The sequence below is a fragment of the Salmo salar genome, chromosome 16 (assembly GCF_965601325.2).
Source record: "Salmo salar chromosome 16, fSalSal1, whole genome shotgun sequence".
In the NCBI taxonomy this organism is placed as follows: domain Eukaryota; kingdom Metazoa; phylum Chordata; class Actinopteri; order Salmoniformes; family Salmonidae; genus Salmo; species Salmo salar.
The window spans coordinates 72,634,879-72,649,564 of NC_138306.1; the positions used below are offsets into that span (position 1 = coordinate 72,634,879).

General features: G+C 40.2%; 1 protein-coding gene across 1 annotated transcript in view; it reads right to left on the reverse strand.

The window, feature by feature from the left end:
- LOC106574543 (ATP-binding cassette sub-family C member 4) overlaps positions 1–14,686 on the reverse strand; it is a 44,712-nt gene that overhangs the window by 17,955 nt on the left and 12,071 nt on the right. The window contains exons 2-10 of the mRNA XM_014150498.3: positions 12,590–12,700; positions 12,120–12,240; positions 10,093–10,317; positions 9,916–10,005; positions 9,245–9,408; positions 8,587–8,712; positions 990–1,239; positions 769–876; positions 540–629 (exon numbers count right to left, since the gene is read on the reverse strand). Coding sequence (XP_014005973.1) covers positions 540–629; positions 769–876; positions 990–1,239; positions 8,587–8,712; positions 9,245–9,408; positions 9,916–10,005; positions 10,093–10,317; positions 12,120–12,240; positions 12,590–12,700 — 1,285 coding nt within the window. The remainder of the gene's footprint in view (positions 1–539; positions 630–768; positions 877–989; positions 1,240–8,586; positions 8,713–9,244; positions 9,409–9,915; positions 10,006–10,092; positions 10,318–12,119; positions 12,241–12,589; positions 12,701–14,686) is intronic.

A 14,686-nucleotide genomic window follows, 5' to 3' on the forward strand; every position in this document is an offset into this window, starting at 1 on the left:
GCATTGCGCATGGTGATCTTAGGCTTGTGTGCGGCTGCTCGGCCATGGAAACCCATTTCATGAAGCTCCCGACTAACAGTTATTGTGCTGACATTGCTTCCTGAGGCAGTTTGTAACTCGGTAGTGAGTGTTGCAACTGAAGACAGACGATTTTTAGACGCTACGCGCTTCAGCACTCGCCGATCCCGTTCTGTTAGCATGTATGGCCAACCACTTCGCAGCTGAGCCATTGTTGCTCCTAGAAGTTTCCACTTCACAATAACAGCACTTACAGTTGACCGGGGCAGCTCTAGCAGGGCAGAAATTTGACAAACTGACTTGTTGGAAAGGTGGCATCCTATGACGGTGCCACGTTAAAAGTCACTGAGCTCTTCAGTAAGGCTATTCGACTGCCAATGTTTGTCTATGGAGATTGCATGGCTGTGTGCTGGATCTTATACACCTGTCAGCAACGGGTGTGGCTAAAATAGCCGAATTTGAAGGGCTGTTCACATACTTTTGTATATATAGTGTACTATGTACTGTGCATGACCTCTGACCTTTCCAGACCCCACAGGTCCAATGACAGCAACGAGCTGCTCTGACTTCACTGTGAGTGACAGGTTCTGGAGAGATGGGGCGTCCAGACACTGGAGAGAGAGAGAGAGAGAGAGAGAGAGAGAGAGAAGGGACATTTCATAGCTATACACGAAGCTACCACACAGGACAGGCTTCTTCTTGTTTTGTATATCAACATTTGGACATTCAACATTTGATCAGAATATTCACCTTGTCCCAGTAGCAAATTAAGTCCTTGATCTCAACAGAGGCGTCTTTCTTTTCCTCCAGGGTGAATCTCATGTTGGGTCTCTCAATCTCATCCAACAGAAGGAAATTCTGTGGGTCAACAGAGAAATGATGCAGCCAAACAAACCTTACTAAACCACAAGAACTCATTGCACCTAGGTGAGGCACAGCAGCCATTTTGTGCCAGATGATCTATAGAGTACCTTGATCCTGCGGATACTGATGATGGTCTCGAACACCTTCTCTATGGCCTGTGGGAAGAAGAGGGTCACTGTGATCTTGATGGCACCATACAGAGACACTGCCACAAACACCCGGCTGGCTGAGATGGTGTTCCCCAGGAGGACGTAGACGGTGAAGGTGATGAAGACTATGATCTTACTGGCCGCAAAGAAGGAGACCATGTTGAGGCCTCGCAGGTAGGAGCTCGACATGATCTTGGAGATCTCTTTCCTGAGAGAAGAATGAAAGAAAGGGGGGGGTCATATGATGGATCATTTAGCTATTTGATTTGGAATTTCAGGACCCTTTTAGGTGTATGTATATATTTAATTGTTTTATAAAGTATTGAATTTGGCCTTTACTACTGTAGCCCATAGATTCACAGTGAATAACATTCATAAATGACAACAAAAAAAGAAAAAAAAAAATTCATAAAGGAATAAGATTTAGTAGATATAAGAAAGCTCAGGAAATATTTGTGCCTCTTTGGACACATATTTAACCCCTTATTTTTGATGGCACAAAAATACCTCCATACATCCATTCATTTGTATGGTCTACCTTCAGATGAGTTCCCGTGACACTTGTTTGGGTCGTAGAGCAACAACAGAGAACACCATTGTGTTCATGAGAGTCTCCCCTTTCCACAGTGGGGTCGTATTAGTTTGTAGCTCAAACGGTTCGGACGCTACAAACGCCCAATAGCGTTACTGACTTCTGAAGAGTCCAGTGGGGCTTGTAGACCATAGAGTGGTCATATTTGTTAGTAGGCCAAAACATTCGGACGCTGCAGACATTTTTCGTGAGAAGGCCAATTTTCGGGATGTCTAATGGTCTGACAAACAGCGCTATTGCTCTGCTACTTTCCACCACTGTTGCGGGAAGGCCCTTCCGCAAAAAGACAGCTAGCTAGCCAAAAGACAAAGTCAACCAGTTCCTTTATAAATTGCAGTTCATTTTCTCAAATCGTGTTTGTCCGTTTCCCCATGCAAAAAAAACATCTAGCTTAAACTGACAGATTTGGATGGGGATTTTTTTTATGATGTTCATTAGATTGACGCACGGATGCGTCAATAGACTGAAGGATTTTAACAAAGGTTTTTCACTCAGAGGAAACATGGAAGAACTGCAGAATGACTATTACAGCTTTTGTGCACTTTGCTGCAGCCAGGAATATGGGAGGTAGTGTTTTCGGAATGGGAATTCCACAAACGCCCCAGACATTCCACTAAAAGCTGCCATAGAATGTAAGATTCAATAACATTCAGAGACAAAAACATGCAACTTCTCCTCATGTTAAAGAACAAAGAGAAGCAGAAAGAAGACTACAGCCAGGTCTCGTGGCTGGATAGTGTTGGCTGGTCATGGTGAGAGGGATCAGGGGACCAGACCTGTGATGTAATTGATAGCTGTTTGTTGGCAGCTGGTGAAGTGCATGTGGCTTTGCTCTCTCTGTGAGACCCTGCTAGGGGTCCCTGGCACTCAGCCAAACACTATAAACCGCACATGCAGACATGCACACACTATATACAGTGCCTTCGGAAAGTATTCATACCCGTTGACTTATTCCATTTGTTTTGTTTTGCTGTGCCTGAATACAAAATGGATTACATTGATTTTATTTCTCACCCATCTACACACCCATAATGACAAAGTCAAAACAATTTTTTGCATTTTTTGCTAATGTATTGAAAATAAAATACAAAAATATCTAATTTATACAAGTATTCAAACCTTTGAGTCAAGTCAGGCTATTTAAACAGCTTGACAGCTTGGGGGTAGAAGCTGTCTTGGAGCCTGTTGGTCTGAGAGCCAATGCTCCAGTACCGTTTGGTATAAACCACACGGAAAGTTGCATTAATCCGATTTTTTTATATGAATAAAGACATGCCAAAATTCTGCATTTTGACATCTCTGTACACCCACTGTGACTTCTAGGAATAATTTATCCCACTTAAAACCTCTTAGGACGTAAGGTCCCCATTAAGCGACCGGCGTGGTTCTTGTACAGGTTCCGACTGACATTTTCGCTTATAAATCAATCTGTGGATATCGTAGATCGAAAGGGTTGAGTGATAGCCCTGGTTCCCTCGGATACAGTAGTATAACATTTTTAGAAGCATTGGACCAGAACATTTATACTGTTTGACGTCTAAATTGGAACATTAGTCATGAAGGTTAGGCTATTAGCCTGTGTGACGCAGGATGTGAAATCTGAAACCACTTGAAGCTGGGATGTCCCTCCTACCATTTAATTTGCTCTTCAGACTGTCGATCAACCCCTGGCATACATCACAGCCACGGAAAAGGCACATGCCTGCAATCGTTACATCGTAGCGCAGCAGGAGAGAGTGGTTTCATCACTGTAGCATATTCGATTTATAGCCATTCATCTAAAACAATAGATTTTAAACAAAAAACACTTTGTCATAGATGGACAAGATTAATATGAGATGAAAGGAGAGTTCCTTACGAGTTCAGGAAGACAAGCTAAAGCTCTGTTAGACGTTCACAGCAATGGGTGCAGACGTTTTGATTAAGAGCGACCTTTAGAAAACATGAACATTTTCTCCAACAAAACATACAGATATGTATTTTACAGTTATAAGGAAGGTGAAATCTTAGTTGTTTTATAATTTTTATGCTATATTTACAAAGCATATACAGTAAGTCATTTCAAGCCTTATTCATACAGTTTTGTTGAATAGGAAATACCACCATATAAAATATTTCACTGTGTAGTGGAGCATGTGTCCTCAAAAGTGTCAACACCTCAGCAATTTATAACTATTTCTACCAGAACGGTATGATTTTAACCTTTGAGTAAGCAGCATTACTAGTTATTGTTCATGGCCCTCATGATAAATCATTACTTTTGGGGATTATGTAGATTACATTTGACTGGTTAATCCCAAAAATATCTCCAAGTTTCACCATCATTATAAAGCCCTAGTTATTTTTGTTGCTTTGACAAAGTCATTTCTGAAGATTATTATTTATTTAATGCGAGTGATTCATCTTATGACATCAAATGTCTGTCTCATTTTAAGGTCAACCCTGTTAGATTAACTGAACTCTGGTTTTAAAATAAATAAACATCTAATAGTCAAATCAGAGTATAATAATGTGTTTTGTTGTGGAAAACTGAGTTGGTTGAGCATAGCCCTGTTACAACAAGCTTCCTTTCCTCCTGTCAAGGGGATTTATGGTTGATTTAAAATGAAATCGTCAACACTGTTAAAGTCAACCCTTACTTTATTTGGCACATAATAGGCACTTACTATAGTCATTATATTTAAACTTTTGAAATTGGAAAATGTTTTTTATTAAATGTTTGCGCATGTTTTAAGTTAGAATTGTTTTTGTGCATCTCTGAGTGATATTCTATTGATTCTCTGGGTCATTTCATGTTTTCATGTGTATCTGAGTTATTGGCGTTCAAGCAGGCAGAAATCCGTCCGGTATGACGTAGCACTGTGATAAAGTCGCTCTCAATACACTGGAAGTTAATAAGGGATATGACTTTTTGATCGTGAAAACGTCTATCATCCGTCAGATTTCAATGCTGGCCGATGTCATAACTCGGATGGATGTCCTCTCTCGAATGAGCCATTGATCATATGTTTACGACTTTGAAAAATGTGTAATTTAACGGAGGGTCTAGCACATGTTTCCTATTTGTCTGCCTCTTTAGTCCAGGGTGCATTGTATGGTGCCGGTGCCAGAGAAATTACAGAAAGAGATAGGAATCCAATCAATCAAATGAACGTATAACGCCCCACCCAGCAGACTGTCGACCAATCGCGTTCACGGTGTCATGTGGTTGCTAAGCTAATCGTCACACAATCCCTTTTCAAAGTCAGTGTATATGACAAGAAACTTGTCTATTTTCCTCGAAAGTACATCACGGCACGATTCCAAAGCTATACGATATTACAGGTAGCAAGTTAATTACCTCACATTTCGGAAAAGATTTGTAAAGTTGTACTTTTTGTTGACGAAATTCATGCTAATGTTGGGTCCTTGTAAGAGAGCGCTCCTTACACCACGCGACCCAGTGACGTAGAATAGACAAGGTTTCCTATCTCCTCAAAAGTATATCTGCCGTTGCGAATGTTTGAGGCACATCGATCTGCAGGTTGAACATGGTGAGATTATAGACTCCTAAATTGATAGTGCAGTTCGTTGTAAAATGCCTAAACAAACTGCAGTAGCCACTTTACATGCTGATATTGTCTTTGGTATTATTGTGTGTAACTACCTTTGCTACAAAGCTAGCAAGCCCATAGAGCGAGCATTACATTGTAGATTTTGTAATCGACTTGAGTTGGAACCGATTTCCGCAACAATTTTCCATGTTGCTACCAACCTTCATGGATTTCTCCTTCAAGTTGAGCATGTACTCTTTATGGCAGAATGTTCAAATTAGGTGAAATCCTGCCAAAAATGCCAAAGTTACACTACACAAAAGGTATTAATTTGGTGGAATGACCCATTTATTTTCTGGTCTTTGATATCCCCCTATGAAAACAACAGTTGCAAGCATGCAAAAGTTATTTTCAATTTAAATCAACACATCGAAGGGAAATTCATATATAAAAATATAGCCGCAAGCAGCCATGGTGGGGTTCAAGCACCATCGCTCCACAGCGCCACCATCAAGACAAATGGCTGAGACAGTACAAGGAGCAGCTGCGTAGCCTAGTGGTTAGAGCATTGGACTAGTAACCGTAAGGTTGCAAGATCGAATCCCCGAGCTGACAAGGTACAAATCTGTCGTTCTGGCCCTGAACAAGGCAGTTAAAACCTGTTGGGGCTACAGGTTAGCAATGAACCCTGAGACGGGATTGCTAGCAAGGCTGGAAATTCAAAACATCAAAGATCTAATAATTTCAATTTCTCAAACAATCAACTATTTTACACAATTTAAAAGACAAACATCTCCTTAATCTAACCACATTGTTCGATTTTCAAAGAGGCTTTACGGCAAAAGCATAAAGTTAGATTATGTTAGGACAGTACATAGCCACAAAAGTACAAACATCCATTTTCAATTCAAGGTCAGGCGTCACCAAAAGCAGAAACCAGCTAAAATTATGCACTAACCTTTGACAATCTCAATCAGATGACACTCCTAGGACATTATGTTATACAATACATGCATTTTTTGTTCCATCAAGTTCATATTTATATCCAAAAACAGCATTTTACAGTAGCGGTGAAATTCAGATTTTTTTCTTCTCTGAAATGCTTCCGGTGAACAACGTTACAAATTACAAAATTACTATTCGAAAACATTGGTAAATTATAATATTGTCATTCAAATATTCATAGTTTAACATTTCGTAAATGCTACTGCATTGCCAGATTTCAAAATAACTTTACTGGGAAATCACAATTTGCAATAACCCGGGTGCTGTGCTAAGAACAATAGGCTAGGCTATACAGGTTAGCACCATCTTGTAACCATGTAATATCAAAATGACTATTGTCAATAATCCCTTACCTTTGATTATCTTCATCCATTGGCACTTCCAGGAATCCCATGTCCACAACAAATGTGGTTTCTTTCAACAAAGTTCATAATTGATGTCCAAATAACTCCAAGTTGTTAGCGCTTCGGTAGGCTACTAAAAAGTAGCGCGGGGGGGGGGGGGGGGGGGGGGGGAGTCACGGCGAAAAGTAAAAAAAATAATTTATTTACGTTCGTTCAAACATGTCAAACGTTGTTTAGCATCAATCTTACCTACTGTTCCTAGGCTGTCATTGAAAATAAGAATTTGTTCTTAACTGACTTGTTTAGTTAAAAAAAATGATTTTTTAAATTAGAATGTTAAAGGGATTGATCGCATCTAGCTGAGGGTTGTTGGTCTATCATACCGTTTCTGTATCCAGCTAATAGAAATAAACATATACAGATGAAGTCTGAAGTTTACATACCACTTAGCCAAATGCATTTAAACTCAGTTTTTCACCATTCCTGACATTTATTCCTAGTAAAAATGCCCCGTCTTACGTCAGTTAGGATCACCACTTTATTTTAAGAATGTGAAATGTCAGAATAATAGTAGAGAGAATGATTTATTTCAGCTTTTATTTCTTTCATCACATTCCCAGTGGGTCAGAAGTTTACATACACTCAATTAGTATTTGGTAGCATTGCCTTTAAATTGTTTAACTTGGGTCAAACGTTTTGGGTAGCCTTCCACAAGCTTCCCACAATAAGTTGGGTGAATTTTGGCCTATTCCTCCTGACAGAGCTGGTGTAACTGAGTCAGGTCTGTAGGCCTCCTTGCTCGCACACGCTTTTTCAGTTCTGCCCACTCATTTTCTATAGGTTTGAGGGCAGGGCTTTGTGATGGCCACTCCAATACCTTGACCTTGTTGTTCTTAAGCCATTTTGCCTCAAATTTGGAAGTATGCTTGGGGTCATTGTCCATTTGGAAGACCCATTTGCGACCAAGCTTTAACTTCCTGACTGCTGTCTTGAGATGTTGCTTCAAAATATTCATATACATTTCCCTACCTCATGATGCCATCTATTTTGTGAAGTGCACCAGTCCCTCCTGCAGCAAAGCACCCCCACAACATGATGCTGCCACCCCCGTCCTTCACGGTTGGGATGGTGTTCTTTGCCTTGCAAGCCTCCCCCTTTTTCCTCTAAACATAACGATGATCATCATGGCCAAACAGTTCTATTTTTGTTTCATCAGACCAGAAGACATTTCTCCAAAAAGTACGATCTTTGCCCCTAAGTGCAGTTGCAAACCGTAGTCTGGCTTTTTTATGGCGGTTTTGGAGCAATGGCTTCTTCCTTGCTGAGCGGCCTTTCAGGTTATGTCGATATAGGACTCGTTTTACTGTGGATATAGATACTTTTGTACCCGTTTCCTCCAGCATCTTCACAAGGTCTTTTCCTGTTGTTCTGGGATTGATTTGCACTTTTCGCACCACAGTACGTTCATCTATAGGAGACAGAACGCGTCTCCTTCCTGAGCAGTATGACGGCTGCGTTGTCCCAAGGTGTTTATACTTGCGTACTATTGTTTGTACAGATGAACGTCGTACCTTCAGGTGTTTGGAAATTGCTCCAAAGGATGAACCAGACTTGTTGAGGTCTACAATTTTTTTTATGAGGTCTTGGTTGATTTCTTTTGATTTCCCCATGATGTCAAGCAAAGAGGCACTGAGTTTGAAGGTAGGCCTTGAAATACATCCACAGGTACACCTCCAATTGACTCAAATTATGTTAATTAGCCTATCAGAAGTTTCTATAGCCATGACATAATTTTATGGAATTTTCCAAGCTGTTTAAAGGCACTGTCAACTTAGTGTATGTAAACTTCTGACTCACTGGAATTGTTATACAGTAAATTATAAGTTAAATATTCTGTCTGTAAACAATTGTTAGAAAAATGACTTGTCATGCAAAGTAGATGTCCTAACCGACTTGCCAAAACTATAGTTTTACAAGAAATTTGTGGAGTGGTTGAAACACTTAGGTTGAACTCATTACTTCTTGTTCATGTAAACTTCCGACTTCAACTGTACAATTTATGTTACTACTGTAGTTTTTACCTTCGGACTTCATTGACGAGTGCTGAGAAGGGCTTCTCCCAGGCATACATTTTGATGATCCTGATTCCAGACACCACTTCATTCATGGTGCGTATTCTACTGTCAGTGAGGACAGCGGTTTTACTCCTGCAAGAAAAGGAGTTCAGTCAGATCTCCTCCTTGTGAATAAAACACTTTCTGACGTTTCCCGAGTTTAACGAACCGACGGCAATGTTTAAATTGCATTTAATTAAGATAACTCTTTAGTAGAATCAGAGAAGTCAGCATTGCTTTAGGGTTTCATAACGCCTAATCAAAACTATTACTTCCAGCACTTGTGTCGTTGATCGTGTGAACAACTGCCAAAGCAAGAGTTCACGGTTCAATTGTCAGTCAATATGCCAGCCAATATATGAAGCTAACTTTTCTTCACACGTGCTTAGTGTTCCAAAGGGCAAATTATTAGTCAAAACAAAAAAGGGATTTAAAACAAGGACATTATTAACATATAGGTAGGTTGACCTATGGGTTACCATTTAACAGGTAGCTCTGACAATCACTTTAGCATAGGAGCCACTTACTGAAAAACGTTGCCCCCTATAGATAAGGACAAGGTCAACTTTTCTCAAGAAGACCCCACTCTAAGTTCAAGCCATGTCATGTAACTTATGTAATTCACCTGAGGGAGCCGAAGAGCTTTCCAAACATGGTCTGTAGTGGCATGAGGAACACAAGGACAACCACGCCTGCCAGGCACGACGGGCCAATCTCATGCCACAGGAGTATGATAACCACCACAGCCTGCAGAGGTGCTATCCAGAGGTAGTGCAGATTGGTGGTCACCTGCAAAGACCAGTGATCCTTGGTTAATTTTGCTGTTACATAATATTTCTAAGTAGTTGCATTTAACATAACAAAGATGATAATGATCCTTCGAGCTGGATTCATGACCTAATACAGCGGCCAACAGGCCACGCTTGTCATCATACCACTGAAGAAGCTGCATGGGCTCCCTATGTTATATACATTTATATTCTTTCAGTCTGGTTTGAGTTTAGCATCGGACTATTGTAAACATTTGTGCTAAGCAACCATCTGCATTTTCCATTCATCCATGACTTTGTTCTCTCTGTGGATTTAACTTATGTACTTTAGTTGCAAGGACAGGATGACAGACGGCTCAAAGGCATTCCAGATATTGGTGCATTCCATTCCTGTACATTTGACGAATGGTCAATTGTTATATAAGCTAGAGCCATACTCTTCAGAAACCTATGGAATGAAGGGTGGTGATGTGCTCAACCATTCATCCAAAGTAACCGCATGTCTTCATGCACGTCTTGCTTTTACCTCATCAAACTTGTTGACATCGTTGGATAGCAGGTTCACTATTTGGCCTGTGGTTGTTTTTCCCATCGCTGCGCTGCTGAGACACAGAGCCTATGGGGGAATTACATTTACTAGTAAATTGTTCTTGAAGATTTTAATTTGTATAATCCTGTATGCAAGTATGTAGTGTATAATGACCTTATTGTAGATCATGTGACACATGGCCACTCGTATCTGCATGCCGGTCCTCAGGACGTGGTAGTAATAATGAATTTGGAGGACGGTCAGCGCGACAGTGGACAGAGAGATACCAGCAGCGTAGCCAAAGGCCTCATACAGCGCATCCATATCATCAGGATCGTACTTCTCAAAGTACTGGATCAGCTTTCCCAAGAACACTGGCTGGATCACCTTAATCACCTCCTATTGGGGGAACAAGAGAGAGGTAGAGCGATTTCAACCTGAACTAAAATCCACTTATTTACACTGTAAAAGCTGACATATATGGATATACAGTTGAAGTCGGAAGTTTACATACACTTATGTTAGAGTTATTAAAACTCGTTTTCAACCACTCCACAAATTTCTTGTTAACAAACTATAGTTTTGGCAAGTCAGTTAGGACATCTACTTTGTGCATGACAAGAAATTTTTCTAACAATTGTTTACAGACAGATCATTTCACTTATAATTCACTGTATCACAATTCCAGTGGGTCAGAAGTTTACATCCACTAAGTTGACTGTGCCTTTAATCAGCTTGGAACATTCCAGAAAATGATGTCATGGCTTTAGAAGCTTCTGATAGGCTAATTGACATAATTTGAGTCAATTGGAGGTGTACCTGTGGATGTATTTCAAGGCCTACCTTCAAACTCAGTGCCTCTTTGCTTGAAATCATGGGAAAATCAAAAGAAATCAGCCAAGACCTCATAAAAAAAAATTGTAGACCTCCACAAGTCTGGTTCATCCTTGGGAGCAATTTCCAAACGCCTGAAGGTACCACGTTCATCTGTACAAACAATAGTACGCAAGTTTAAACATCATGGGGCCACACAGCCATCATACCACTCAGGAAGGAGACGCGTTCTGTCTCCTAGAGATGAACGTACTGTGGTGCGAAAAGTGCAAATCAATCCCAGAACAACAGCAAAGGACCTTGTGAAGATGCTGGAGGAAACCGGTACAAAAGTATCTATATCCACAGTAAAACGAGTCCTGTATCGACATAACCTGAAAGCTGCTCAGCAAAGAAGAAGCCACTGCTCCAAAACCGCCATAAAAAAGCCAGACTACGGTTTGCAACTGCACATAGGGATAAAGATCGTACTTTTTGGAGAAATGTCCTCTGATCTGATGAAACAAAAATAGAACTGATTGGCCATAATGGCCATTGTTATGTTTAGAGGAAAAAGAGGAGGCTTGCAAGGCAAAGAACACCATCCCAACCGTGAAGCACAGGGGTGGCAGCATCATGTTGTGGGGGTGCTTTGCTGCAGGAGGGACTGGTGCACTTCACAAAATAGATGGCATCATGAGGGAGGAAAATTATGTGGATATATTGAAGCAACATCTCAAGACATCAGTCAGGAAGTTAAAGCTTGGTCGCAAATGGGTCTTCCAAATAGACAATGACCCCAAACATACTTCCAAAGTTGTGACAAAATAGCTTAAGGACAACTGTCAAGTTATTGTAGTGGCCATCACAAAGCCCTGACCGCAATCCTATAGAAGATTTGTGGGCAGAACTGAAAAGGCATGTGCGAGCAAGGAGGCCTACAAACCTGACTCAGTTACACCAGCTGTCAGGAGGAATGGGCCAAAATTCAGCCAACTTATTGTGGGAAGTTTGTGGAAGGCTACCCAAAACGTTTGACCCAAGTTAAACAATTTAAAGGCAATGCTACCAAATACTAATTAAGTGTATGTAAACTTCTGACCCACTGGGAATGTGATGAAAGAAATAAAAGCTCAAATAAATCAATCACTCTCTATTATTCTGACAATTCGCATTCTTAAAATAAAGTGGTGATCCTACCTGACCTAAGACAGGGCATTTTTACTAGGATTAAATGTCAGGAACTGTGAAAAACGGAGTTTAAATGTATTTGGCTAAGGTGTATGTAAACCTCCCACTTCAACTGTATAACCCACTCACCATGTACTGTAGTTACATAGGTCAAATGTTATTATCAAGAACAGGAAAACATATATATTTCTACATACTACAGTGAAACTAAAGATCCCCAGCACTGCGTAGGGTTTCCCATAGCAATTCAAGATGGCTTTGGTGAGTTTGGGCATCCTCAGTTCCTTGGCAGCCTTTCGAACCTCCTTATCCCAATGTCTGTAAAGATAAGCACATTGTTAGACTATGATCAGAAAACTGAACACAGGCCATTAATATTTTCATAATCTCTATTTCGGGCTATTTGGAGCCTAAATACACAAATGGTGCTAAATTCAGTGTTTAACATGAAACTTCAAATGGAGCAAGGAAAGGTAATCTCTCAATGCTCAGAAAACAAAAAATACAATAAGGGATGTAAACAAGGAAAAGGGAAAGGGCTAGGCTAGGGGATAAGTCTAGGGGATAGGCCTAGGCTAGGGAATAGAGCTTGGTCCTAGGGGATAGGGCAATGTCCTAGGGGATAGGGCTAGGGAGAAGAATAGAGCTGGGCCACAGTATGTCATACCTCTGTAGTTCCTCTCCCAGGCCCTGAGATGCATCATCAGGAAGCACTTGGTACATGTCATCTTCCTCTAGCCTCCGCTTATTTCCAATACTGAATAAAGGGGTTACCCAACTGATAGAGAAGGAAAAGGAGGGAGAGAGCAGGTTAATTAACCTATGTATTAATTAGCCAATGCAATAACCAATTAACTAATGCAATAATTAACCAATGCACATTGAGGAAAGAGAAAACACAAAATAGGAAGTGGATGTGTATGAGCAACATTTAATCCATGAATCCCAATGTCAAAATGCACTGTACTAAATGTTCTGCTTTATGGGGGTTGCTATTAGGATATACATGTAGTAGAAGGGCCTGGTTTTTGGAAGAACTCTACTGGACTTGTTTGTTTGCACTGCCCTACGACAACTTGGTTGAAGAGTAACAAATTAGATGTACCTTAAAAAGATAAAGCTACTTATTTATGAATGTGTTAACCAATAGCTCATTTGCTTTAGTTGTGTCCGCCAACTTTACGTGACCTCAGCCACTCTCCCTCAGCAGTGTCACTGATATAGGAATTAGTATGGAACAAAGAATATCCTATTACAGGTGGCAACTGTTGCGTGATCAATATGCATGCAAGAACAATGTTTTTACATCTAAATGCAAGGAGCACTGTGAACTTTCCCCCTTTCTCAGTACCACAAACCACGCCGGTACAATTGTATAAATGTCAACAGAACACGTTTAGTTCAACATGGTGGGATCCATTTGTTGGTAAAATGTATTTATGGGCAAATATTGATATAATAACCATCATATTGTAGTAAATTTGGAGTCACAAGATGATATCTTGTGTGGTCCTCCCACTATGACTTGGGAAAGCATGCAGTTTATTAAGCTACAGTTTAAATCAATTATGATTAACTTCACAGGGTGCTGAATTTGCAAGGTGATGAGTTTGATGCTCCTTTCCAATAAATATTAAGGGTCTTATTCTGGTGACATGATTGATGCTTGGCTGCCGTTTGACAAATAATATCGGCGTTATCCATAATAATCTTGGGTAGCCTATCCACACTGCATCTGTTTGTTAAAGCAGGGTTTCCCAAACTCGGTCCTGGCCCCCCCCCCCGTGCACGTTTAGTTTTTTGCCCTGTCATTACACAGCTGATTCGAATAATCAACTCATCATCAAGCCTTGAATATTTTAAATCTGCTGTGTAGTGGTAGGGCAAAAACAAATGTGCACCCATGTACTGAATTCCCATTCATTATATGGAAATTTAATGGCAAAAGGCAGATTTATTTTATATTCATATGGAAATCTGTTGCTAATTGAATGGAAACCTAGCTACTGTTACCTTGTTTTTCAGCTTGAAAGAACATTGCAACTGGTTGCCTCCTTCTAGACTGAAGCAATGAGCAGTGTGGAATGGCACATTCAGATCTGGATGTGTCAAATCACATTATCTTCATCTTGCTCAAAACAACCAGTTCATCATACTGTCCATCAACACTGTGCAACATTCTCTCTGAACTCTAGTAGACCTTTATGACACAGAAGGTTAACTTTTTGACTGACCTGTGATCAGTTTGCTTGCTTTGCTCTACTGATTTTGTGGTGTTTCCTAACCCTGCAAAACACTGAATGGATAATCAGGCAGCATTGAATGGATAATCTAGGGTCTGTGGACAGCCGTACCACTTCCACTGAAGGATGGGGCTGGAGAAATGGAACCGCTCTCAAATGTAATAGATGCTTTACATTGATTCTTTACAAGACTCGAAAGACAACAAAAATATAAACAAGAGTAATACAAGTACAACCATATTTTGGGTTTTGATACTTGAAATGAGCATGTAACAGCAGAGAATATCCAGATAGTGTTATTTTTAAAAGAGACCACTGACACTTAAAGGAAAATTCCACCCAAATATGATATTTTAGTATTTGTTTTATTAACCTATTGTTGATATGGTAAGTGTACCTAATAAGCCCACCAAAATCTAAGTTTAGATATTTCTAACACATACTGCACACATTTTTAGAGAGATCAAATAACAAATAAAGTGGAGATGAATCTCTGATCAAGTTTTATGACTTTACTTAAC